The 26,331-nt window shown below is 32.4% G+C and overlaps 5 protein-coding genes across 8 annotated transcripts in view; 3 read left to right on the forward strand and 2 right to left on the reverse strand.

Moving 5' to 3' along the window:
• The window catches only part of LOC125050832 (zinc finger protein 729-like), a 43,114-nt gene extending 40,640 nt beyond the window's left edge, over positions 1-2,474 (forward strand). For 3 of the 4 annotated variants that reach the window (XM_047650873.1, XM_047650874.1, XM_047650875.1), the window contains exons 2-7: positions 67-224; positions 323-489; positions 679-788; positions 1,349-1,484; positions 1,790-1,959; positions 2,290-2,474. In XM_047650873.1, the coding sequence (XP_047506829.1) occupies positions 67-224; positions 323-489; positions 679-788; positions 1,349-1,484; positions 1,790-1,959 (741 nt within the window). In that variant the 3' untranslated portion in view covers positions 2,290-2,474. The remainder of the gene's footprint in view (positions 1-66; positions 225-322; positions 490-678; positions 789-1,348; positions 1,485-1,789; positions 1,960-2,289) is intronic. The other variant, XM_047650876.1, reaches the window with a different exon arrangement.
• Positions 2,446-5,087, reverse strand: LOC125050834 (probable ATP-dependent RNA helicase DDX23). Its single transcript, XM_047650877.1, has one exon. It carries the CDS (start codon positions 5,002-5,004, stop codon positions 2,497-2,499), a length of 2,508 nt encoding a protein of 835 aa, XP_047506833.1. The 5' UTR covers positions 5,005-5,087; the 3' UTR covers positions 2,446-2,496.
• Positions 5,088-5,642: 555 nt separating this feature from the next.
• On the forward strand, positions 5,643-13,261 carry LOC125051173 (exonuclease 3'-5' domain-containing protein 2). The gene is made up of 10 exons (XM_047651348.1): positions 5,643-5,960; positions 6,155-6,311; positions 6,460-6,660; positions 7,359-7,585; positions 7,992-8,144; positions 8,431-8,633; positions 8,933-9,098; positions 10,562-10,723; positions 11,063-11,227; positions 12,454-13,261. The coding sequence occupies exons 1-10, from the start codon at positions 5,779-5,781 to the stop codon at positions 12,533-12,535; spliced, it is 1,698 nt and encodes a 565-aa protein (XP_047507304.1). The 5' UTR covers positions 5,643-5,778; the 3' UTR covers positions 12,536-13,261.
• A 2,533-nt stretch (positions 13,262-15,794) lies between these two features.
• Positions 15,795-18,071, forward strand: LOC125051182. Its single transcript, XM_047651366.1, has 7 exons — positions 15,795-15,969; positions 16,045-16,214; positions 16,289-16,466; positions 16,680-16,837; positions 17,240-17,405; positions 17,545-17,666; positions 17,873-18,071. Exons 1-7 carry the CDS (start codon positions 15,921-15,923, stop codon positions 18,002-18,004), a joined length of 975 nt encoding a protein of 324 aa, XP_047507322.1. The 5' UTR covers positions 15,795-15,920; the 3' UTR covers positions 18,005-18,071.
• Positions 18,067-25,976, reverse strand: LOC125051181 (dolichyl-diphosphooligosaccharide--protein glycosyltransferase subunit STT3A). Its single transcript, XM_047651365.1, has 13 exons — positions 25,701-25,976; positions 25,308-25,475; positions 24,960-25,120; positions 24,654-24,851; positions 23,865-24,056; positions 22,997-23,150; positions 22,811-22,888; positions 22,536-22,696; positions 21,718-21,882; positions 21,442-21,630; positions 20,669-20,888; positions 19,485-19,673; positions 18,067-18,843 (listed from the first exon to the last, which is right to left on the reverse strand). Exons 1-13 carry the CDS (start codon positions 25,801-25,803, stop codon positions 18,698-18,700), a joined length of 2,124 nt encoding a protein of 707 aa, XP_047507321.1. The 5' UTR covers positions 25,804-25,976; the 3' UTR covers positions 18,067-18,697.
• Between the last annotated feature and the right edge of the window lie 355 nt (positions 25,977-26,331).

The raw sequence follows: 26,331 nt of genomic DNA on the forward strand, positions 1-26,331 counted from the left end.
TAAATATACAAAAAATCTAATACTTATTGCTATTTAATAGTATAGTAATAAGAAATATATTTTTAGATGCTTCGAAAAGTGGTCGTTGGTTCGGGACTAGTCGTCTTGATACCTTCTGTGAATGCTGCATCTCCTATTCAGGAGGCTAAAGAGCCCCAACGGCCACCACCAATGAAACCATCAGAGCTGCCAATATATGATGCACCCCATGCCGAATATGGAGAGTAAGAAAAACGAACCTTAATCATTGATTTAACTCATTTTTAAAAAATATTTACAAATAAACTTATTGAATTTATTATAATTGAATTATATGTTTCAGCCTTGTAGAAAGTAAATCCAAGGACAATAAAAGAAGTTATTTGAGATCTATCTTACAGCCTCCTGTAACTGCAATTAGGGAGACCTTTGAGACTGGTGTAGCTCACACTTCATCTCTTAAACATAGAATTGAGGACAGTTATCATGAAACCATTGATAAAACAGATTGTATGTATTATGTTAGGAATCATTTAAAAAAAATTAAAGATTTTATCAACAAGTCAATATAGTATGATGAGTTTAGTGAGTTGTTTCATATTACTTTGTTGTGTTAAAGATTTGGACTAGGGAAGTAAAGATTACATGTTGTAATTATTTTATATAAATAATTTAAAGCTATAAGATTGACCTTTTAAGGGATAGTGCAGTATCTGCGAGAAGAGGAAAACAAACAGGCCAGATATGGGGCTGTTGCTATGGGAGGACTTACTGGATTCATATTTGGCCTGAGGGGTGGCTTCATTAAAGTAAGTATATACTTTGTGTATATGTTGCAGCCAAATTGCTTAAAAAGCCGTGTAATGAACAGCCTAGCCTTTTAACTAAACGGCTCCGTTTAACTAGCGGCCTGAAAGATCTTTAGCCTGTCAATATGGCGTCGGCATACCACGCCGGCATAACTTTGGTGTTTTTAAAGTTAAATGAAAAACAACAAGTGCAATGGAAGAGTGTAGTGACAATAATAATGTGAATTTGACTCGAGCAATTTAATTTTAAAAGAAATATTTTTTCAAATGTTCCATCTTTTTTATTTCTGCCAAATAATGACTCTATCATACAAATGGCCTAAGCATTGGCCAGCCAGTTTATTTAATGTTGTAACAAACGCTAAAAGGCTTGGCTGTTAATTGAACGGCTAATAGGCTAGTTGGCTGCAACATATATACAACTAAAATACATTTTTGCTATCTGCTAGTATAAAAAGATGTTTTGTTATTTACAGCAACAACCCTTGGAATAATAAATTCTGTCACTTTGCTTATCACAAAGTATCATGTTAATCTAATAAAATTATTTTGACTTACAGAGAGTATTCTATGCCACTCTTGGCACAACAGCCATGGGTTATGTTTGCTTCCCTGAAGAAACAAAGCAAATAATGAACGAAAATGGTACTCTAGCAAAACAGTATATTAATATTGCCTACAACTTCTTATATGGAGGTAACTAATAGCAAAACTTTTACATACTGAGAGAATAGAACTGAATGTTGTCATATACATATTTATTTATTTTGTAAACAATTATTTTACAATTAAATTATTACTAATATAATGTAATTTGTAAAAAGGTTAATTTCTAAATCAAGTACTGTAGAATTTTATGTAGCTGTAGTAGTTATGCTTAAGTAGAACTTATTAATAACATATTTTGATTTTTATTACTGTTAAAAGGTTATATGTATATATTTTAGTGTAACTTAACTAGATATATTATGTAGCTTTAATTAGACTTAAACCGTCATCAGTTAAACCAGGAGATCCACAGTTGGAGGTGAAGTTACCTGAACTGTCCTTCCCCAAGGACTTTTCAGAGTTGGTTGATGTGGCTGTTTCTCTTGCATCTACTGTAAAGCAGGCTGTTATGCCACCACCAGCTAAAGAATCAGAGATTATTTTTTCAGAGAAAAAGGAATAGGTAACAGTTGTTGTAGCAATAACATGCTGTTTGCTTTGATTCTGGAATGTGCTGCTTAATTGCTCTTATCTGTTGATTCTCACTTTGAAAAATAAAAGTTGATGTTTGGTTTTAAATTTAGTTCCCTTAAACAGCCCAATTAGATTTTTTAAGTTCTTTATAACACAAAACAGAGGACCAAAGTGGATTGTTTAAGTCTAATTTTTTTAAATCCAAACTCGAACATTTTCATAAAATGTGTACTGAGCATGTATTGCTTGCTATGTGTTTTAAAAAATGCTAATTTATCTTTACTGGTATCTTGATAAAAATATAGTTTTCATATTTCAGATTATTACCTTGATGGTGACATACATCCTGATATTTAATATTGTCAGCATGGGGCAAATACCTAATGTCTTACATTGATTCCATTGCAGTGATAATAACTGCAATTTAGGTTCTGTTATCAATATTTATTAAATGTATAAAGTGTAAAAACAAGAATGATGAAATAAATGTTTATTATTCAAGAATTATGAAATACTTATTAATACACTAAGCAAAAATCATTTCTTCTCTACGTTTCTTTGTTACCACTGTACCAGGTTTATGTTGTGCCTCAGGATGGTTCATTAGTTCTGGTGGACATGTAGATACAGAACTTGCAAGCAGTACTTGTTTGAGGTCATAGTAAATTGCAGACTCTTCCTTTGTAACAAATGACACAGCCTTTCCCGTTTTACCAGCACGTCCTGTACGACCAATACGATGAGTGTAATCTTCAATTGACTTGGCCATGTCATAATTAATTACCACACTGACATCTTTAATATCAATACCACGACCAGCAACATCTGTTGCAACTAATATATCCTTTGACCCATTCTTAAGGCTTGCCAAAGCAAAGTCACGTTGCTCTTGTCCCTTTCCTCCATGTAATGTACAAGCATTGAAACCAAGTTTCTCCAATCCTTTTGCGAGAACATCTGCACCCTTTTTTTGATTGACAAAAATGATAATAGGTGGTTCCACCCCACGTTGTAGAATTTCAGTAAGTTTTCTCCGTTTTTCATTTTCACCTATCATGAAAACAACTTGTTCTGTCCTGTCTACTGGCTTACCTACAGATCCTATGTAAACTATGGCTGGTCTACGTAAATAAGTACGGGCCAATCTTTCAACAGCTGGTGGCATAGTAGCTGTAAACATCACAGTTTGTCTATACTTTTTTTTTGTATTATAATTTGCAAGTAAAACTGAGGCATCTTCAGCAGCATCAGAGTCTGGTTTTATATTAGATACAGGCATGTATTCTAAGATTTTTTGTACATCTGGTTCAAAACCCATATCAATCATACGATCAGCTTCATCAAGGACTACATAGGTACATCGATTGAGAACCAAGTATCGATTCTCCAGCACATCAATAAGACGTCCAGGGGTAGCAATAACAATTTCACATCCTAATCTTAATTTAAATCCTTGATCTTCTCTTGATAGACCACCAACAACTACCACAGAGGTAATTCCTAGTGGAATCCCAAATTTATTTGTCTCTTCCTCAATTTGTTGTGCTAACTCTCTAGTTGGTGCCAAAATTATAGCATAAGGACCTTGATCAGCATCCTCCATTCTTTCACTCTTAGGAAGAGATTGTATCCATGTTAGCAAAGGTATAAGAAAAGCAAGTGTTTTACCAGAACCTGTCTCAGCTACACCGATTATGTCTCTATTTTGTAATCCAATCGGAATAGCTTGTCTCTGAATCGGTGTTGGACTCTTGTACCCAACTTTATTAATAATTTCCATGACATCTTCATGGAAGCCAGCTTCCTTCCAAGATCGAATGGGATTAGGTATTTTACCACCTTTAATAGTAATATTATAATCCTCTCTGAATATTCTCCAGTCTCTTTCAGTCATTTCATCATGATCTTTTTCAGACCAGTGTCTGTCATCCCATTTTTGCTTATCTTCCTTCTTTTTCACTTTCCTTAGTCTCAATTTTTCTTGTTCCTTTTCAAGTTCGGTACGCCTTTTTTCTAAAAGGTTACCATAAAATTTACAGTAATCCTTTTTCTGTGATTTAATATCAATGCCAGCAATATGCCCTCTACCAAAGAATTGTACTTGATGCCTTTCTTTATATAGTGTATTATAATCATTTGAAGTGTCTTCTGATGCATCCCAATCAAACACAAATTTTCGGTCATTAAGTCGCCTTACTCTACGCTTTTTCTTAACAATGCCTAGATATCTAGCCTTTATTGCCTCCTCCTCTTTTTCTTTATCTTTACCACTAAGTTCCTCTTCCTTTTCTTTCTTATCATCCTTACGATCAGAATTTGATTTTCTGTCTTCGTACTTCCTTTCCCTATCACGTTCTCTTTCTCTATCACGCTCTCTTTCTCTATCACGTTCCCTTTCTCTATCGCGTTCACGTTCTTTATCACGTTCACGTTCTTTATCGCGTTCTCTGTCTTCTCTTTTAGAACTACCTGTAAGATCTATTGTTGCTATAGTTGGTCTAGCTACATTGGATCTCATTGCTTCTACCTGTTCACGTCGCCTTTCCAAGGCCAATGCGGCCCTTTGTTCTTTTGTTAAGAAAACAGGTTTACTACGAGCTTCTTCTTCGGCCTTCTTTTTTGCTAAAAGTTCTTCCAATGACAGAGGTTCTTTTTTTACATGCTTTGGTTCTTCATCTTTTTTCTCAAGCGTTTCTTCCTCTTTTTCTGACTTGTGTTCACTATCAGTTTTGGACCGGCTTTTTTCTTTATTCTCGTGACGTCTATCTCTTTCTTTTCCATCACGTTTTTTAGGACTTCTCGATCTAGCGCTATCTTTCCTGTTAGGACTTTTGGACCGATCTTTGTCTTTACGTGGACTTCTTGATCTATCTTTCCTCCCCGGACTACGGGATCTATCACGTTCTTTTCTAGGACTCCTGGATCGCTCTCTTCGTTTTTTGTCTCGAAGGGGTTCCCTTTCATCATGACGATCGCGATCACGTCGCTCTCTAGATCGTGAACGACGTCGTTCAGTACTGCGGTCGCGGGCCATAAAGTTAGTTTCTTTCAAAGATGTAAGACTTCTTCAGAAGCTTTGTTTTTGGTAACACAATTTAAGATTGAGACATGAAATATGAATTTGACATTACAGCAGGAAAAAAAATGTCAAAACTACAAAATAGCAGTTGCCACAGATATCTACTATAGGTACACAGTACACACAGAAGCTCTAGATTATAGGTTTTTTATTTTATTATTTGTTCTCCGGTTAGACCTTTAAACCATACTGCCTTGTCTTTTTTTCCCTAGAAAATTCCACCCGCCATTTTTTCCAAATATTGGTGGTTGTGTAGACTTTAGAATACCGTGTCACGTAAACTGATGACAAAAATTTCGCCGTAGAGTCTACTTAGCGCTAAGGGTAAGATTCAGAAACAAGACTCAGCGCTAAGCTCGTCTTTCGTAGATTAAAGAATTATTAGTATTATATAGTAGGATTTTGATAGGACTCTTAGTCTTAAGATTAAAGTAATCCGTGAACGCATTGTGGTCTATAAGTCTGTGAAACTATATTTTGTATTAACTTTATAATCTGTAGGCACTAGGGAATTAGGGATAAATAATTGGCCTAAAGGTCTAGATACCAGGCCATAAACTCCAAAAAAAAAAAAATAGGGATAAATAATATTTTACAACAACAAGAAAATGGAAATAGCACATTACTAATTACTAATAACTGTTTTCCGGCGGTTATATTTATTTTCTTTTTTACATGACAATAAAAGTCAGATAGAGATACAAAAATACTCTCATTATATAAAACATAATGTTTGAATTAAAATGGGTCGCTATAACCTCTTCAGCCCTTGCTATTTCAATAGCTGGTGTTATCTATTATGTTTTTAAAAGAAAACGACCACGTTATGCTGTAGAAGCTTTTAATTATTTAACTGTAACAGTTGCTCATAATGTAGAGGATTGCGAAGAAATGATAACTGAAATTCGAAGGTAAGACGTTTACCTATGTCATTAAACTTGACATAGGTAATGTAAGGTAAGCTTAGCAGTAAGTAGTAATAGTAGTAACTTTTTGAGTGCCTGCTAACGCTTTATTCATATCCTGGCCTAGCTGTCTGCTATGAATCTTCATGGACATTGTTTTAAGTGAAATATTTTACCTTACCCATTAGTTTTTATTTTAGAAGGTGCCTTACCCACCAAGCTGTAGGTTTTGATTGTGAATGGGTGACTGAACAAGGGAAGAGGAAGCCTATAGCCTTGGTTCAAATCTCTACATTTGATGGATATTGTTGTCTATTTCGTTTAAGTAAAATTATGTGTGTACCAACATCTTTAAAGGCAAGTGTTAACATACAATCTGTTGTAACCATTTATTTTCTTCTGTTTAAACATGTTCCTTTATAATATTGGCATAAGTGAACAATGAGTTATTAATAAAGGCTATACCTATATCTTTTGTTATCAATAAATATCTATTATTTTTCAGGTTTTACTTGAAGATGAAAAAATATACAAAGTTGGAGTGGCTCCAGTAGATGATGCTAAATATGTAGCTGCAGATTATGGTGTTTTTATTAAATCAACATTAGATATTCGACACATTGTTCAGCTATATGGATATGATCCTGGAGGATTAGCTGCATTGTCATTGTCTCTTCTTGGTGTTACACTAGACAAGACATGGAGAGTAAGAAAATTTTTAACTTAATAATATTATAATTACACTTATTATTTTATTTTAGTTATTGTGTGTGTTATATTTTAAAGGTTTGTCTTAAGAAGTAACAATTTATTTTGATGTCATTGTTCTTATTAGTAAAGTGGCTTTAACCTTAGTGTTTTATACCTTTGATAAAAATATTAAGACTAAGCTAAGCATAGGTATTTTTTATCAGATATAAGTAATATTTTATCTTAAAAAGTTTAAGTTATGTTTAAAGAATTTTATTCTCATTAAAAACAAAAATATACATGTCACTAATACATTTTTTTTTAAATTAATATATCACACCACCTTCGTACGCAGTTATTGCATCCATGAGTCCATCTACCAAAAAACTTTGCAGGCGTATTCGTAACTGGTCCACTGCTACTATTTCCCTTATCTCAGGAGGCAAGCTGTTGTAAGGACTAGCCCCAAAATAGGGTTTATTTTTGAAACCGTATTTGTTACTGTATTCAAGTGTATTATTAGTGTTATGCCAGCTATGTGTGGGATTGAACTTAAAAGTTTAAGTTTAAGTAAGTTTATTAATTACCAATCACCAATCTAATCTAAAATATATTATATTTTTTTGTTTACAAAGGAAAAACCAAAAATGGTTATGCCCAACACACCTTACATAGATTTTGTTCAAATACTTAAGATTAGTAACCAATTAATAGATTCGTTGCAGTGACTGGAGTGCAGATGAATTAACAGAACGACAAGTGAGCTATGCTGCGGCTGATGCTCATGTTGCTATAAAAATATTTGTTCAACTCATGAACAAGAGGATTAAATGGAATTGGCTGCCACTAAATTCATGGAATTGTATTAATAAAGATGAGTTATGCAAGAAATATGCTGATGTATGTTTTAAAACTAAAGCTGTGAAGAAAGTAAAGAATGGGTAAAAAAAATTTATTACACAATACTATCCTTTGTTTAAGCGAGGACCACTTTTAAATAAAACTTAACAGGTTAGAATGGAAATTTATAAGTTATCAAATAAAACATATTCATTTAGAACACAAGACTGTCTTCCCCGTAATAGACTGTAAGTAGTGTATCCAATACTTCCTTCTTATTACTAAATTATCCAAGTCAAGAAACAATTGGTTAAAAAAATATATTTATCAAAAGACATGTCACGGGTCATTCAAAATATGTAAACATTCATTATATCTAATTCAAGTTTGAATTTCTTATGAATTATATGAAATATAAATTTGGTTTTGTAATAAATCCTTTTCATAATACATATATAGTGTTAGATCAGGAATTGAATAAATATTTTGAATTATATTTTGTTTAAGTGTTAAAAACAAAGAAAACAAATTAAACAAAGACATAGTCCTCAGCAAGAGGTACCCGTATGCAACCAGATCTAAGCCACTCTACCACAATTGTTTCCTGCAAGCACCTGATGGTGAATTGCTATGTACATGTGATACAAAAAAGGCTATATGGTGAGTTATATTTTCTTTCTTCTTTCAGAACTTATAATAATACATTTAGAGTTGAGTTTTAGCATTAAGAATAACTCCCATATTTAATTGAATTTTGACATACATGAGTAGTCATAGTTTGTGTTAATTCTGCATCGATTCTTAAAGATATCCTAATTATCTTCATTGCTTTAATATATTATTAAAAATCATATGTTGATCTTGTAATGTCACACAGTTTTTTAATTCTTTGAGAAGTTCTGTATTTTACTGTTAAAGAACATACAAATATTCAAAATGTCTACAGGTATGTGGAAAAACATTTAGCAGATGTAGTAACAGAAGATCCTCTGACTGTAAGACTACGATTCGAGCCAGCTGGTCGATCAGTTGGTGATGTGGGAAAATATTATCAGTTGACTAAGCAAAACCATTGTGTAGTGTGCGGTGAACATAATTCCTATATACGGAAGAATGTTGTCCCGAGGGAGTATAGGAAGTATTTTCCAGGTAAGAGAATGTCTGTAATTTAGACAAATAGATTTCGTAGTTTCTGAAAATTTTAGTTTTATTTCTAAACAAATTCTAGCAATATGTTTTCAGCATTAAACTCAAAATCAATAATAACAATTGCAATTCATGTAATAATTTATTGTGCGCCTATTTTTATATTCTTTTGGCCTTTTGCCTCTTGGTGGCCTTTTAAAATATTACCCTGAATTTATATTTAATTATTATTTCTCAAAATTGATTACATTCTTTACCAAGACAAAGCCTGTGCTCTTTAAACATTTAATGTCTTCATTCAGAGGTAATGAAGGACCATTCATCTCACGATGTTCTCCTCTTATGTGTGACATGTCACCAACGGAGTAACATGCTGGACCAGGCTGTTCGAGAACACCTGGCACGTCTGTGCGATGCGCCCTTTGCTGATCACGACAAGGCCAAATATGTTGAAGATGCTGACTGCAAGTGAATATCTTTTTACTACAGTATTACAAATTATTATTATTAAAAGTCGTTTAAAAGGCAAACGCACTCCCGAGCTTTCTGGCAGTGTATATGTCACCGTAAAATTGTAAACACCGTGAGATTGTAATCTATCTCGCGAGATTGTAATTCATTTTATTTGACCGATACCCTTGTTTCAGTCCTAACTCTATGGACATATTATAACGGTCTACTATAAAGCCGAACAATCAGGGACAACCTTCGGACAGTTGACAATTTTAAGGTTGTAATTTGACGGTTTCACTTCGATAGATTACAATCTACCGAATAATAATACGTTACATTGTAAGCAGTACGCTGAGGTTCACAATCTTTCGACAGTTTATAATCTCGCGAGATAGATTACAATCTAACGGTATTTACAATTTTACGTTAACATATATGGGCGACGGTACTGACATCTAAAATTGGTGTGATTTTGGGCTTGTTGCATTAAGGTTAGATTCAATTCAACGTTTATACAAAAAAAATCAGTATATTCCAAGATTTTTTTATTTATTTAATCATAAATTTCAAAATACTACGTAAATTGTGACGCTGGAACGTTGTTGGTTACTTTTTTTCTGTCAACCGTTGATAAATTTAATTTATTGTAATTAAATTAATTTAGTATAAATTACAAATCTACAATCTATCCTGGTATATCCAGAGGCATGGAAAGCACAGAAAGCCGATAGATAACTTAGTTACAAATAAAACAGGTGCAACGAGGTGTTTATAGCCAATAAGTGATATTTTACGTAAATTGAAAAGAAATGTTTAAAAAATCAGGAAGTGTTACACGTGATATGTTAGATTATGGCTTATTTTAAATTAAATTATTAGCTTCTTGAATAAACATTAGCACAGACTGACATCGTATTTTCAGTATAGTAACTGTAGTGCTAAATTATCTTTTTTATGTTATGTTGACAAACCTGTAACGTCATTAACGACACTTATTATCTAGCTACTAAAAATAGGATGGTGGTTAATTTTTGTAAACAAGTAAAATGAATAAGTATTATATATATTAGTCTGCATAACCGCCACTTCGGTTATCTCTCCGTCAACTTTATCATAGTTACCCGACCAATATTTAAGCCTTGACCTGTTTAAGCTGTCGCGGAATATGATTAAAAGGAGTATTAAGAATATCCATAGCGCAAAATCACCTGCATCATGAGCATACCCCACATACACACCTTTACGTACTTACCCTCACTTTTACACTATCACACAACACAGCCAAATTAGGTATTATTTAGTTGAATGTATTGAATAATTTTGTTTTTTGTTTGTTTGGTTTTGTAAATTTTTGAACCTTTTTGTAGTAAAATTTATTATGTATTCCATCTCTGGCTATATTTTCAGTGTAACTGTTTGTTATTATATACAATTTGTTAGCTGTAGGATTACGAAATAAATAAATTAAATTATTACAGAAAAATTCGATCAGCTGCCCGTGCATTATTATACCAATCGAAGAAACATAATCTTCCGGAGTCGCGTCGTAAAGAGCTAGAAGATATATTGCTTCAGCATTATCCTCAGTACGATGAGATCACTGAACAACTACTTGCCGAAGCCGCCGAAATATCTGTCGTGTAAGACATGAATTTTTATATAGATTTATTTTAAGAACTACCGGCTCTATAAATACCATTATTCTAGAAGTTGAAACTTGTTGTTTTCATATATCACGAAAAGTTATTTTGGACAACTTTTATATGATATCTTTTATAATTTTCAAATTGTATAAATTATTAAATTTAAAATTATTAATTGTATAAAATAAAATGTAGCCTATGTTACTCATAGTGTAGCATTGTAATGGTAAAAATGTATATATAATAAAGTAATATTAGTATACATAAAGAAACCTTCATTAAATTATTAACTGGCATATAAAGCCCCTACTATTTTTATAAAGATATTTTTTACAGCATTGAAAACGCGGAATACGAATGCCATGGATTTAAAGTGACAGAATACTTTTTACAACGCGAAGGCTTGCTTCGCCTGGAAGAGATTTGGCGGGAACACTTTCTACAGACTATGAAGCCTCGTTTTATGCCTGAACTGTGGTCGATCAAACATAATGAAGAGAGGTATTTTCATGGAATTAATTTTATCAACATATGTATATATAATAATTTCGTAAGCAACTATATTTCAGCTAGATCAAAAATAATGCAACAGCCTCCAAGTGTTTATGCTATAGAAGTTGTTGAATAAGTTCTATTTTTTTTCCTAATACTGGAATTCATCTTAATATAATATATAAATTACGCGTCACGTTGTTTGTCCGCTATGGACTCCTAAACTACTTAACCGATTTCAATCAAATTTGCACACCGTGTGTAGTTTGATCCAACTTAAAAGATAGGATAGCTTACATCTCAATTTATATCCGCAATATTATATTATTGCAAAATATTTGTTTATTATTTGATAGTCACAATTCTAGCAGATGGCGCCGCTTAGTTGAAAGTACCAACGTTTCACATAAGCTACAATTTAATGGCATAACCACCGAAAAAGCATGGTGGATTGGTTTCTCTTGAATAGTTTACTACTATGTAATATAACAAAAATCTTAGCCACAGCAACGCTTGGCCGAGTCTACTAGTATGTATATATAATATTATTTCGTAAGCAACTATATTTCAGCTAGATCGAAAATAATGCAACAGCCTCCAAGTGTTTATGCTATAGAAGTTGTTGAATAAGTTCTATTTTTTTTCCTAATACTGGAATTCATCTTAATATAATATATAAATTACGCGTCACGTTGTTTGTCCGCTATGGACTCCTAAACTACTTAACCGATTTCAATCAAATTTGCACACCGTGTGTAGTTTGATCCAACTTAAAAGATAGGATAGCTTACATCTCAATTTATATCCGCAATATTATATTATTGCAAAATATTTGTTTATTATTTGATAGTCACAATTCTAGCAGATGGCGCCGCTTAGTTGAAAGTACCAACGTTTCACATAAGCTACAATTTAATGGCATAACCACCGAAAAAGCATGGTGGATTGGTTTCTCTTGAATAGTTTACTACTATGTAATATAACAAAAATCTTAGCCACAGCAACGCTTGGCCGAGTCTACTAGTATGTATATATAATATTATTTCGTAAGCAACTATATTTCAGCTAGATCGAAAAGAATGCAACAGCCTCCAAGTGTTTATGCTATACAAGTTGTAAAATAAGTCCTATTTTTTCCTAATACTGGAATTCATTATCTATATATAATGTCACCATATAATATTAATGATAATAATTGGTCCTTTACTCTACTTAATATAACGTATTTGTTACAGGTTGCGAGTTCGTTTATCTGAAGGTCGCTTAACCGAAGATGAAATTAAATTAATACGAACAAATACTTTAAAGTTCGATTGATGTGCATTTATTTTTATGAATTGTTGGTTTTAGTTTGTAAATAAAATAATATGAGCGCTGGTACTCTGTAATTTCCAAAATGATAGCGATCCCGACTTTAATGTTAGTATCACGTTTGCGTCAACTAAATCGAAATTTGCTATCGACGTTAGAAAACGTCATAATTGAATTGTAAATAAATTTGACAGACAGAATACTGTCTGTTCCAATAGGTTTTATTCATGGAACTATTGATTTTATCATCCCATCTTGGATTTGTTATAATCTTAGGGTGCGTCCACATCTGGCGAATATGCCGCGAATGTGCTGCCCACGCCAGTAAACGGAACTGTACGTGCGCGAGATATGAGTGCGCGCGCCTTATACGAGCTTTGCATGAGTTGCGCTAAAGAGGCGCACATAACCATTGCCGTGACTGCACGCGCGCAGCTCGCAAATGGCTCGCGAGCTGCACATTCGCGGCGCATTCGCCAAATGTAGACGCACCGTTATAATCAAGACGTAATTCAATAACGTAACTTGGAAAATGTAGATGTACTACATATCATGTCTTGATTTAGTTAACTTATCGCCGTTATTTGGTTCCAATTATTGTTATCACCCAACCAGTTCTACTATTATGATAACGAGTGGTTTTGCAATTGGGTATCATCAGCGCTGTTAGCTTAACAATTAATATTATATAGGTATATATAATTTAATAAAATATTTTTATATTTGTTTCAATGTTCTTTGATTTTTCTATAAAAATTGTATTTTGTATAAAGCCTAATAAAATTAGGCACCATATTGCAAATATAAACTGTTGATCATGAGTTTCTTGGTACAAATTGTATATCTAATATACAACATCTACAATAGATATATATTGGCGATTAAAAAGAATGGCGGAGAGTTTCTTGCCAGTTCTTCTCGCCCGCTCTACTCCCTTGACTTGCGAACTATTAGTAAATGTAAATTTATTATTAATGTAACATATTTTCTGTTGACTTTCATAAGTGTACTTGGTTACATATACGAATAAAGTTATTTTGAGCTTGAGTTTATAGAAACTATTCATGTTTTACTTTCGTATTTTTATGACTCATGGCTATGAATCGATGGTAGATAAACGCTTCAGTAATCATTTTACCAAAAGGCTATTCACGTAGATAACTCGTAGTTAGTATATGTCGGTAACATAAATATTAGAGATATGTTGGAGCTTTGGCATTACTATCATCGGCCATCTGACAATCACATATGTTAGCGAGCTCATAAAATAACGTCAAAGTCGAATCAGATTAAAACCGTTTATTTATACATATACTAGAGGTTTATTTAATTTGCCAATGTTGCTAGATCTGTAAATTATCGACTAGTTAATAGTCGACAGTAATAGTGAATCCAGTTATTATTATTATTATTGAAAGTAATTTATTGTCTCTACCTTTAAACCTTAGAAACTTAAAGACAATCAATGTTAAAGTAATCATTTGATACTCATTCCTATGACTGCCGTTTCACTCTGTATTCGATTCGAGTTCGTATCGTTATTTGTCAGTTACTGCCCTTTTTACTTTCCTTTCTCGACGTTTAATCTTTGACCTTTCTGTTTAGGACTTAGGTTTACCTGCCTCTCTCTATTTCCTTTACCTTCTCCGTCAGATGTAATATATTAGTCTGGGTATGTAACTCAGGTAGTTTTACGTGGTGGGGAAAATATTTCGCGTCTGCGTCGAGAAATAGTCGAGAAAAAGAAATAAATATATCCGGCCAACTCATTTACCTGGAACTACAGTTTCACATTCAATTAATTTTTGAAGTTATACTTCTTTAGGCGCGTTATGAAAAATTGATGAGAGTGAAATTTTACGATGCGCGCGCACCGTGACACAAAATTAACAGAATGAAGTTGCCCACGGAAGATGCTACGGCATTGGACATAATTTAAAAACAACATTCGAATAGTAATAGAATTTATGTTACACTTAATGTAAGAGAATAATAATAAATATTTATTTATTTAATTTTTCAAATGTAAACTGAACTTTATTGACTATAATGACTTCTTTTCCAGTCTTTGATTATTTAATTGTAAATAATTATTTGCATGCAATCAAAAACTATTTTTAATAATGCCAAAGAAGTATAACTTCTTACGCGCGTACATAAGTATAGTGCTTTTCATGAAAGAAGTCCCGCGGTGATTTTTGGAACTAAATTTGACAGGTCGGCAATGTTGTCATTCGTCGATGTTATCAAGTTCGTTTGTTGTGGTAGATTTTTGTGAATTTTTAACTAGCTTAGTGCATTTTAAAGATTGATTACAATGCCAAAAGTTGTAAAAAGTTCGGCTCGAGAAATGATATTAAAGGTGAAAGAGTTCTGTGAAGCGGAACATAAGAATCAAGGTGTTTTAATACCACTAAACAATGTTCGGAAGAGAGTTGCCGCCATAACAGGTACTTTTTAGAGTTGCCATTTAATATTTTTTTGCTGTATTGGTGGGACTTTTATTATATAAATTCGTTTTTGCGACAAAATTGAATAAATAAATAACGTGATGAAACTAGGTAACTGAAATTAAAACATATATTACATAAGCATTATAAACTTAAAGTTACTATTATTTTTAATTGTTCATAATTTAATTGGAGATGTGTCAGAGAAAACTGTAACAAGAATTACAAACGAAGGTATAACAGCGGCGTGTACTTCGAAAAAAATTGTAACCCAACAAATTGTATTGCTTTTCTTTACCCTATATTCTCACCCTTTTCCCCCTAAGTTCCCTATATTCTTATATACCCTATATTCTTTTCCCTGTAAGTAGGTAGAAGACCGCTAATAAAAATAAATAAAAATATACTTTTTACATAACAGAAATATTGTTTCATCGAAGTATGCAGAAAATAATATTATTTGAAAAATTACATCTGCTAAATGTAAATAAAATAGGTAAATTTTTGACTCATAAATGGCAACATTACGTCATGCGATTGCAGCGCCGCGTCTGGGGGACTTCTTTCATGAAAAGAAGACCCTATACACGCACCCTTTTTTTTAAGTTAAAGACGTACAGCCACAGGTTAATTAAAGACCTGTTTGTTTACTTTTTATAGTTTCTACTGAAAAAAACAATAGTTGTCATAGACCAATATTTTACTAGACGCTTATTTAGGCTGTAGCAAAAAAATAATAATAATATAACCTCTACTACATCTGTGATTATAGACAGTGCATCTTGACGGTTATCCGTTATCTATGGTCATAACTGAAAATATTTAAATGGTACATTGCAAAGAAAAAATATATAATATACATATTACATCTAAAACTAAAATAACTCTTAGCAATTACCAACATTTTAATTTAAATCTTTTGTCAAGTTAATCAAATAGTTATGGGCAAGCAACGCCAACTAAAAATTCCAAATCTTATTCGTAAACATGGTAAACATTGAGATTTTATTGATTATTGTTGAATTTTAGTAGTTTCTTTTATAAAATAACAAAATTTTCGTATAGGGGTGTCGGTTTCTGATGATTGTGCGGAGATCCAGCAGAGAATCAAAACGTTGAATGAAAAGCTATGCGGACTGCAGACTCAGTTGTTTCAAATTAAAAGAAACTCCTATAAGCGGACCATTTTTCCTTCAAAAAGTATATCGGCTAATGAAGTATTTAGTAAACCAGAGGTACCTTCAGTAGTAACTAGTTACAATTTAATTTAAGATGAGTATATTATTTTGACACAAATTTTCTTTTCCAGAACATAGTCTTGAGTAATTCAGTAGCAGTTATGAACCGCAAATTAGAACTTTTGACTGTATTAACTGGGCTCGAAGTTCAGTCGTATTCCAAAAATGACCACTGCTGCATTGTGTTTCACATGCAACATGACTCTAATAATGTAGTCAAGCATGGATTAAGAATAGAAATGAAATCAGGTAATATACTTATTTATAATCGCAGAGCAACATAATGAAAATTTCATATTACAAAAATAATGATGTAAATATTGCACTCCAGATAAAATTTTATATACTGTGATGTTAGAAGTTTGACATCATAATAAATATTTTTGTAGAAAAAACCTAAATAGATATTTAACAATAGAAAAAAAATTGTTAGATCTATATTATGTACTTTTGTTTGTCTAGGTGGCAATGAGGTGACCGAAAGCTCCTTGCCTGTAGGATTTAATTTAAATGAGATAATTGATGACTATGATAGTATTTTGAAACCTGAGTACCTCTTATCTGTACATAAAGCCCTCATAGCCTACTATGATAGATTGCAGCAGTATGAATCATTAGAGGTATGTTTACCTAAATATTTTATAATAATTTATATAATGTTTACTGTATCATGGTGGTGATCAATAAATTTTTTTAGAATAATTTATTTTTAAGTACTTATATTGTAGCACAAATTTTCCTTTTTATCATATCCAAAATTGTAATGGTTTGAGGCTTTTTCACTTGACCTTCTATGACTTAGCTGATGACATTAAACCGATAGTAATAAAACCAAAGTTCCTGGGTCAAAATACCTATCAAACTACTTTTTCTTAAGGTTGAAGAAAATCAAAGAAGATTAAATGACATTGACCTTTTTAAAAATAATGATCAGTGAAAGTAAACTCACAAACATAAGATGTTTTAAAATTTAAGAATTGAACTTTTATATACCTTTAGATCATAACTATATTATTTTTCAGAGGCTTATCTCAATAAATGGGACATTATTCAAGGCACTGGATGGGTCACATATAGAAGTAACATTCTACATGCACAGTGATGATGACAATCGAGATATAAAAGTTGTTCTCATTCTTGATTATAGAGTTCATGATATACGCCCTAAGACTTATGTTATTAAAACAGGTAAGTCTACATTTAAGCACATTTGCTTGCCTTGTTTGATATTAATTAAACCAAAAATTAACAAATTGTTTTTGATATTGCTTTATTGTGGTACTGTGTTGTTTGTTACAATTTGAATGTTTAAATTTCAAACATCCAGATCTTCCTGAAGAATTATTAGAGACTTTGCAACAACACTGTTTGCTGTTCAAAAAGAAGCCTCTTAAAAATGCCTTCAGACATATATTTATGGATGATGGACCATGGAAACTTGTGAACCAGGTTTGTATTCAGATTAAGTAATTGCACAATTTAAATATTTGGCTTAATGAAGACTTTTTACACAGACATCCTTTTTCTTTGGCTACAGCTAAAACATTACATTTTTGATCATATTTTATTTACAAAATCAAGAATATATAACGAAATTGAGTATTTTTATCCTATAGTACTATAGTTACAAAGGAATTTAAATTTATTCTTTTCAGATGGGAATACATAAGGAACATGCTGCTACAAGACCAAAAAGATTTCGACCAAACAGGAATCCTAATAATGACGACACCTTTCTACCAGAAGAGTGCTCTGATCAAGGAGAAGATGAAGAATATATGGAATAAATTCTAAATAGACTCATCTGTTTCTGTTGTTTTGTCTAGATTTACAATAAAAAAGATATATGTATTGTTTAAATCTTTTATTTTTAGAAAATGAATTTATACAACTCCAATATATCTACGACAGTTTACAGTAACATATATTTTCATTATTAATCAATAAAAAAATATAAAATCGAAATATTGACATTTTCTCCTACATGCAATAATTACAATCTAAAGTTTGTGCATAGTCAATATTCCCATAAATTATTCATAATAGTATTGAAAACCTAAAGTTAAAATTGCTTAAAGTCAGTTTCTTCTATCATGATCTGCATTTGTGACAAAAACCATAGAGAGCTTTTAACAGCTTCAAAATATTTTGCTATTGAGAGAAAACTGAAAATAAATTCTCTGCTCACAAGCTATATTGTGACTTAATTTCATGCTTGGAATGTTATTAATTTTGTTAGACTAAACATCAAATCATTGTATGTAAAAAAGTCTTAGAAATGATACCATGTAAAAATAAAACAATACAATGGAAACATTAATAAGGAAAATACTTCGATTTATACTATAGTAATCAATATCATTAAAGTCAAGAACACATCAGTTAGCATTTAAATTTAGGTAAATACAATTAATTTCATTAAAAAAACATTACTTCATGTGGGTAGTACCACAAATTTACCCTACCTTGATAAATTTGACTCAAACACCCCGGTTAGGCAAAGGTTTTACTTTGTATATACGAACTAGCCAATGTTCAGTGGTGTAGGCTTCTTCTAGCACTTCCAAATTGAAGTCTTTGTTGCCTATCTCTGCTCCGCGGACACGGTCAAAGCCAGGAGGTCGGCCTGTAAAAATAATTTATTCAAAACTCCCATGTAGGAAATAATATGGTGTACTATTTTGTATATAAGGGTGACTCTCTACTCCAAAATTCTCATGCTACGATGGGACGGATGACCGACAGCTTTACGTACTTGCATGTCCAACTTATAACTTATTAGCAAAATAAATCCTTGATGTATTTTTCTTGGCCCTACCCGGGAGTCGAACGCGATATATCTGATCCGTAATTGCTGTACATACTACAACATACATACTTGGTCTAGTGACTAAGGGAGCGTTCAAGTATTACGTCACGCAATTTTTGGAGATTATTGACACCCCCGCATGTAACGCGCAGTAACGTTTTGCTCTACCCAAGTATAGTAAAACGTTTCGTGATCACCCAGTGACTCTTTATACCTAAAAGTTACCATTATGTGGTGTAAAGTACTGGAAAGTCGAAAATTATATTAACAATAACGCGTAATTCAATCCCCGCCCGCATCGTAACGTTTTACAATAGGTAACCCCCCTCCCACAATTCGTTACGTAATACTTGAACGTAACACACAAAGACAAAAGCGTCTTAAACCGACGTTTATGTCAGGCATAAGAAACTAGACAACTATGCGGTCGTAATTAGGGTTTATCGTGTAGAACTTACCACCCTCAGTATAAACTAGTCCAAACTTGTAGTAACTCATTTTGTACATGAGGCAATTTAGTAACGTGTTAGATCCATCAGCATCAATCCGGAACTCCCCGCTGGGCGTATAGTAGTCTGCTTCGCGAATATGCGCACCGCGATCTGTACTGCCCCCGATACGAACCATCCATAGGAATTTGTTGATATCTAGGAATTTGGTAATCTAAGATTATTGGTCTCCAAAATAATTGAGAGAGACAGAACCGGCGTGGCAGTTATGCGAACTAATATAATTCTTATTTGCTACGTATAATTTCATTTATTTACAAAAATTATAAACTTAAATTTTCATATTAAGTATCAAGAATCCAACTTGATACTTAATATTAAATATCAAGTCCAACTGTCCATGTCGCAGAATATAGAAAAAAAATCATGTGTCCAATTCACACGTGGTAGAAGTGAAACCTTCAAAAACAAAGATTTATAATTAAAATATGTAAATTAGTCTTTTTCTCTATCTAAATGTAGGATCTTTTCTTTAAAAAAAATATATTTTATAATATTAAATTTTAATTTATAACTTTATTATCAATCTTTAATTGGTAAAAACTAATATTATAATAAAAGTTTGAAATAAATTCACAAGTCCAACGTGGGAGAAAATGAGATAGGAAGCATTATACAGTGTATAAACTTTAAATTAAGAACATTTTAAATTAAGGTAGTAAGAAGTTTTCACTTCAAAAAGTTTCTATAGTTAATGATATTATGTAAATAAAATTGATAAATTTCATCTAATTTTATAATTGAACTACTTACTTGACTTACTTATTTAATTTTTTGCACATCTGTTTTTTTTATTTCAGAAAATGATCAAATACACACTAATTTAAAGTTTATACACTGTATAATGCCTCCTATCTCACTCTCTCCCACGCCAAATCCTATTAATTTATGTGTCTGTCTCTTTTTACTGTCGCTTGTTCCGTTGCATCCGGTTTGAAATCACAACGATTCTAAAGAAGTTTGACTTCAAAAATAAAAATAACGAGAGATTTTCACGGCGTTATTTAAATAAACATACTACCTAGGAACCAACATAACATAGTGACACAATTAAGCTGGTTCATGATTTGGAACATATACATTTTTATGATATCTCTTGAATTAACAACATATACCAATCTTTAATAACTTACCATCAGACGAATATCCCACAAGCCCTCCAAATATAACAAGTACATAGTCAACATCTAATTCTTGCATTATTTCGTACGCCTTATCCTCTGTGGAAGCCATAGCTTGTCCGACTCGTGATATGTGCGTATTATTCCACGTATTATTATCCACTATCACCGTTCGATTCGCCATAGCCGTTATCTGGTACCCATAGTCCCACCAAGACATCACTTTGGCGTCCTACAAAAGGTTATAGTTTCAGATGTATCTATGATAATTAGTCTAGTTCAGTGATTCCCAAAGTGGTCTATATCGACCCCTAGGGGTCTATGACAACCTGCAAGGGGTCTACGTCAGCGAAAAAAAAATTTGGGGGTCCATGAAATGAAAATGGGGGTCCACGATAGTGGATCTCAACACATACACTGATAGTACCTATTGCCTTACATCATACTATCTTATAATATCAAAACATATACATTACAAACAAACACATACAAAATTTTATTTTGAGTAGTTTTAATTTAAATTCAATTAATAAATGTATAAATTAACATGTCTTTAATTTAAGTTTTTAACACTAAACTTCACTACAGTTAGAAATTTACAGGAAATCAATATCAGGTAAGTAGGGGGTCTACCCAACACGGAAAAACATGGCAAGGGGTCTACGACACAAAAAAGTTTGGGGAACTCTGGTCTAGTTAATTAGTTACAGGTTCTGATGAATAGGACTTAAGACACTACGATTGGCTGACTTGAATGATTTGTAAATAGATTTAATTTATAATACCTCTGGCGTGTTCATCTTCAGCCAAGTGTAAGCTTCCCTAAAGTCGTCAAAGATGATCCTGGCCCCGTCATGCGCACGCGCAGACAATACTATGGAGGGTGAAGAGTACGCCTCTGACGTTACCCAGGTGCAGTGGAACACGTATGAAACTAACAAACATCCCAACACACATACGAACAATGCGCCAACCTATTGACATTTAAAATATATGTAAAGTTCAGAGCTCTCATATGTATTTGAGATTGTATTAATAATAAAAATATAATAATAACTCACCTCTGATCTAAATACTAAATTATTTTCATGTTTCTTTTTCTTTTCTGGTTTGTCGACCTTTGGCTCAATGTCTTTCACATGGAGGCTTAACAAACTCGATGCCGCTATGCCAGAGACTATACACATCACTGGAGCTAACACTAGCATAAGACGAACCATAACGCCCTGAAAAAATTATGCAAGGTAAGACCAGAATAGATTGGTTGAATGCTTAGATTTTCTTAACTAGTTCAGCGATCAAAGTGTAAAAGTCATTATATGGAATCAGTGGAGTGTTCTCAACACTGACTCTACATACTCCAGCTTGATGTAATCATCATTTATAGAAGATATAGTAAAAGTTACCCTTGTCATAAAGACAAAATTAGATAAGAATTATGCAGAAGCTATACTTTATTTTTACTTTTTTTTGGCACAAAAAAACGACCTGTTGCACTCCGGAAGTGCCGGCAGAAGTGAAAACTTGAATATTAACGTTGTACATTTTTAATATTTTGGAATGGTTAGGGAATAATTTTGCATGAATTGCTTTAATTATCAGTATAATGTACCATCATTTATGTGTACAATATTTATTTATTGCGCTATCATACACAAACATGACAATTTATATTGCATTAAATACGCCGCGCCAGCTGTCTACTCTCCATCCGTCTTACGAATTTTCGATCAGGTCACGTGTCCTGACGCGAGTTCAAAAATTTTTACTCATTCCAAAAGAGTGTACAACGCCGGTAAAGAAGTTTTCACTTCAAAAATATCTATCTTATGAGAATTATTAACTTTTTTATTTTTGTAAAATATATAGTTCTACTTACAGCAAAGTATATACTGAGCACTCCATATAAGATGATGAATATGTTAGCATCGGTGATGCGAGTAAAACAGAAATACAGACCAGCAGGGAACAGAAACACCAGCACTTGAAGGTCAAAGTAAAACGATGACCAAGATGTAGGCTGATGCTCACTTACAGATGCTGAAAGGATAACAATAGTGGATTAGAGTAGATATTATTAAATATTTTTTACTTATTTCCTTAAGGACCAGGTGGTCTTAATATTAAGGGTACAATAAAATAGAACATACTTACCAATAATAGGAATATGATTCTTAGCATACGAGGGGTCGAGAAGGGAATAGAATCTACCAGTCCATGGTGAAATTTTTCCTGAAATATTGGATTCACATGTTATTTCTTTCTTTATTAATATTATAACTGCCAACATAATTTAATTTTGTGCAATATGTTTTAAGAACTAAACAAATAAAACTTTACCTGTCACTGTAAACAGCACTATGGCTGTACCAAGTGTTGCCAGTAGTGTAGAAACTAATGCCTTGAATAATAACTCAAAATTTTGCGGAGATAAGCGCTCACGCAAGTACTGGGTGAAGGCATAAAGTTGACATAAGCCAAATACTCCAAGAGCCTGAATAATGAAACAAAATCAATGTTTTTAATATATTTTAATATAATTTTTTCTTAGCATAGATATTGAGCTCAATACTTAATGAGGTTAACTTTTTGAAGTGAAACTTCTTTAGGCAGGTAATATGTTTACGGAACATCACGGAAGATGTGCAGCGTTTTTGTAGATTTTTCTTTTGTTTAATGAAGATGTGCTAGTATAATATTGTGGTGCAATTATTTATACTTGAACACCAATGGTGTTTTTAATACATATCAATATCATTATTATTTCATTAAGTAACTAAATTACCATTTTTTTTTGTTGGTTTTGTATTTTTTTAAGGGCACAGAACCAAGACCCAGTTGGCTATTTTTGAAAATGTGCACATAAGTTGGCAATTAATTATGATAATAATGAATTTGGTATTATTTGGTCATTTTTACCATATTTATGTTGGTATTTCTATATACATAACAACAAATTTTAGTTCTGGTATTTTAATTAGCCTTAGCCTTCATTCATTAATATAGAAAGACTGACAAAATTTAATTATGGGATTTGGGCAGCTTAATTACTCAATAATTAATTTATAAAGTAGTTTCACTTCTGACATGTGCACTTTGTACGCACACCCTTTTTTTATTAACATTACTTGATTTTTTTTTGAGATGCATTTATAAAATCATATATATAATTGTGGGAGTTTTATTTATCTTCCAGTATCATACTCACCAACATATGTTCTGAACTTTGCACTGGTTGAAAGCCAACAAAGGAGATCTGCATTGAGAGTATAGTCCCTACACAGTACAGAGTACTATATGCTACATACACTCGCGAGGAGAAACGCCCCAACATGATTAGTGCCAGTACATGAAGAGGTATCAGGTTGATGAGAAATACATACCCTCCCCAAGATGATACCTACAAGAACATGAAAAATTATACATTTTGAGACATCCATATAATGTATTCTTGAAAGACTAACCTTATATCAATATTCAAAAAACTTGTTCTCTATGATACATATGTTTGTGTAGAGCATACTTTAAGTACAACTACAAACAACCAATAATTAAAAATAGGATTTAATAAATTTTATGCATTTTACTTACTCGACTTAAAATTCTATTCCTAATGTGGGGTATATAATGCAAATGTATGAAAGTGCAAAAACTGAACATTTTGTGATAACTATCAGTGTGAAACTTTCATCTTATTGATATTTGATTGTCTTTTGAACCTCTACAAATTAACAATAAAGGTTAGTTAAAAAGTCAATCAGTGTATATGTAAAGTACTCATTTAAAAATATAAGGCTTAAAAAACATATAATGCTTTGCTAAGAACAAGAACACTGACTGTAGTCTCTGTTCACTTAGACATCCTTGTTGAACATTATTGACGTGAGGATTTGCTAGTAACCAGCAGGTGCATGCTGGTAAGCATACAATTTATAATACCATGACAAAGACATCAAGTATCTGAGCAAATACATTTTGAAATAATATCTATTCTTACCATGTAGAAGTATGCAAGAGCTGTCATAGTAGCCCATAGAATAGTACCAGTGTTAATAGCTTTGATCCAGAAGTAGTATGTTAGAAGCATACAGAATATAGCAATCCCTTCATTATCGTAGCTACCAGCTACAGAACGGCTTATGTATCCTGGTACAATAGCTATCATTGCTGCAGCAACCAGGCCAGCACCTTCATCCTAAAGAGATTAAATAACTTGTTCAAACTATTGGTACATGTTATTATTTAATTTTTTTATGTAATTGTAAAGGGGCTTCTATTAATAGTAATAGGTCAATAAATTTACCTTAAGCTCCTTCGTTAGCAAGTAGGTAACAATAGTTGTTAATGATGAAAAGAAAGGTGCAAGGAAGACACACACATTCCTTATATCTATAGTTATATTAAGGAACTGCATAATATTGTATAATGTTGCTGATGTCAACATTAGGCCAGGGTAGATGGTACCTGAATACAAATAATTAGTGTAGTGCATCAATTTAATCACTGATATCTTTTATTTGAAACAAATGTATGGTATGTTTTACTGATATTACTTTATAATTACACATATCCCTTTGTAGATAAACACAGACATTGATAATTTATAGTAAGTAATTGTACAGCATTTTTATCAGATCAATTGTGAGCTTACCACCAATAATTCGGCCTAGAGGATACCATGCTCTGTCATCAAACCAATTATGAAAGTTATAAAATCCTTCCTCTGTAAGGTATCTAGTTGTCCTGTAGTTAAAGTACGGATCAAATTCGTGGATTACGCTCTCGAATCGTAGCACCGAAAACAAACGTGTCGCAAATGCTAGAAATAAAGTATAATATATAATAATGTCAGAAATGTTATAAACCTGTTCCAAATTATCGAGTCGGGTAGATCCGACCGAGTTGATAACGTCTAACATAACACCACGTAAGTTTTTTGTATATGTTTTAACTAAAATGTAGTTGCGGTTATGTACTTTTTTAAATATTTCATTACTCTTCCACAACATCTACATTTACTTAATTTAAATCTATATTTACTTACACAAAATTGCTGCCATTGATAAAACTGCTAATTTTATAAAAGTAAGCTGTTTATCAGATGATAGATGCGGCATTTTCGCCTTGCTTTGAACGTCGGCAGTCATTGTTGACCGGCTGTTTTGATCTTAAGATATCTCACAGACTATTCATATATATTACTTATAATAGTAAATTATTTCTTCAAATATTGTATTCCCGGCAAACTATTTATTTTTTGAGATGCCGACGACGACCGACGCATCACGTAGAAAGCATGCAGTCGGCACAAAATCTGACAGTATAAAGATAATTGACGTTTACCGTGACATATTGTACGTTGCGTGGCATCTTAGATAAAATATCAAATATACTTAATATAGAGAGCGATATAAAATTAGGACCGCAGATGACTCCTTGATATTGTTTTGTTTATGTATATTTTGTACCGTGCTTTGATGCTAAATAAATTGTAGTGTTAAGATTTTTTATCGGTCGTCTATTTTCAGCTTAAATTGATTGCAATTATGTTTGGTCAGAGAGATGTTGTGATTATATAGAATATGATTTTCACTATAGTATTTAAATAGACGACTCACTAAAATGATGTAAAACGCAATGCTATTAAACGCCTTAAGAGATGGCCATAACTTTCA

Source organism: Pieris napi, chromosome 7 (assembly GCF_905475465.1).
Source record: "Pieris napi chromosome 7, ilPieNapi1.2, whole genome shotgun sequence".
In the NCBI taxonomy this organism is placed as follows: Eukaryota; Metazoa; Arthropoda; class Insecta; order Lepidoptera; family Pieridae; genus Pieris; species Pieris napi.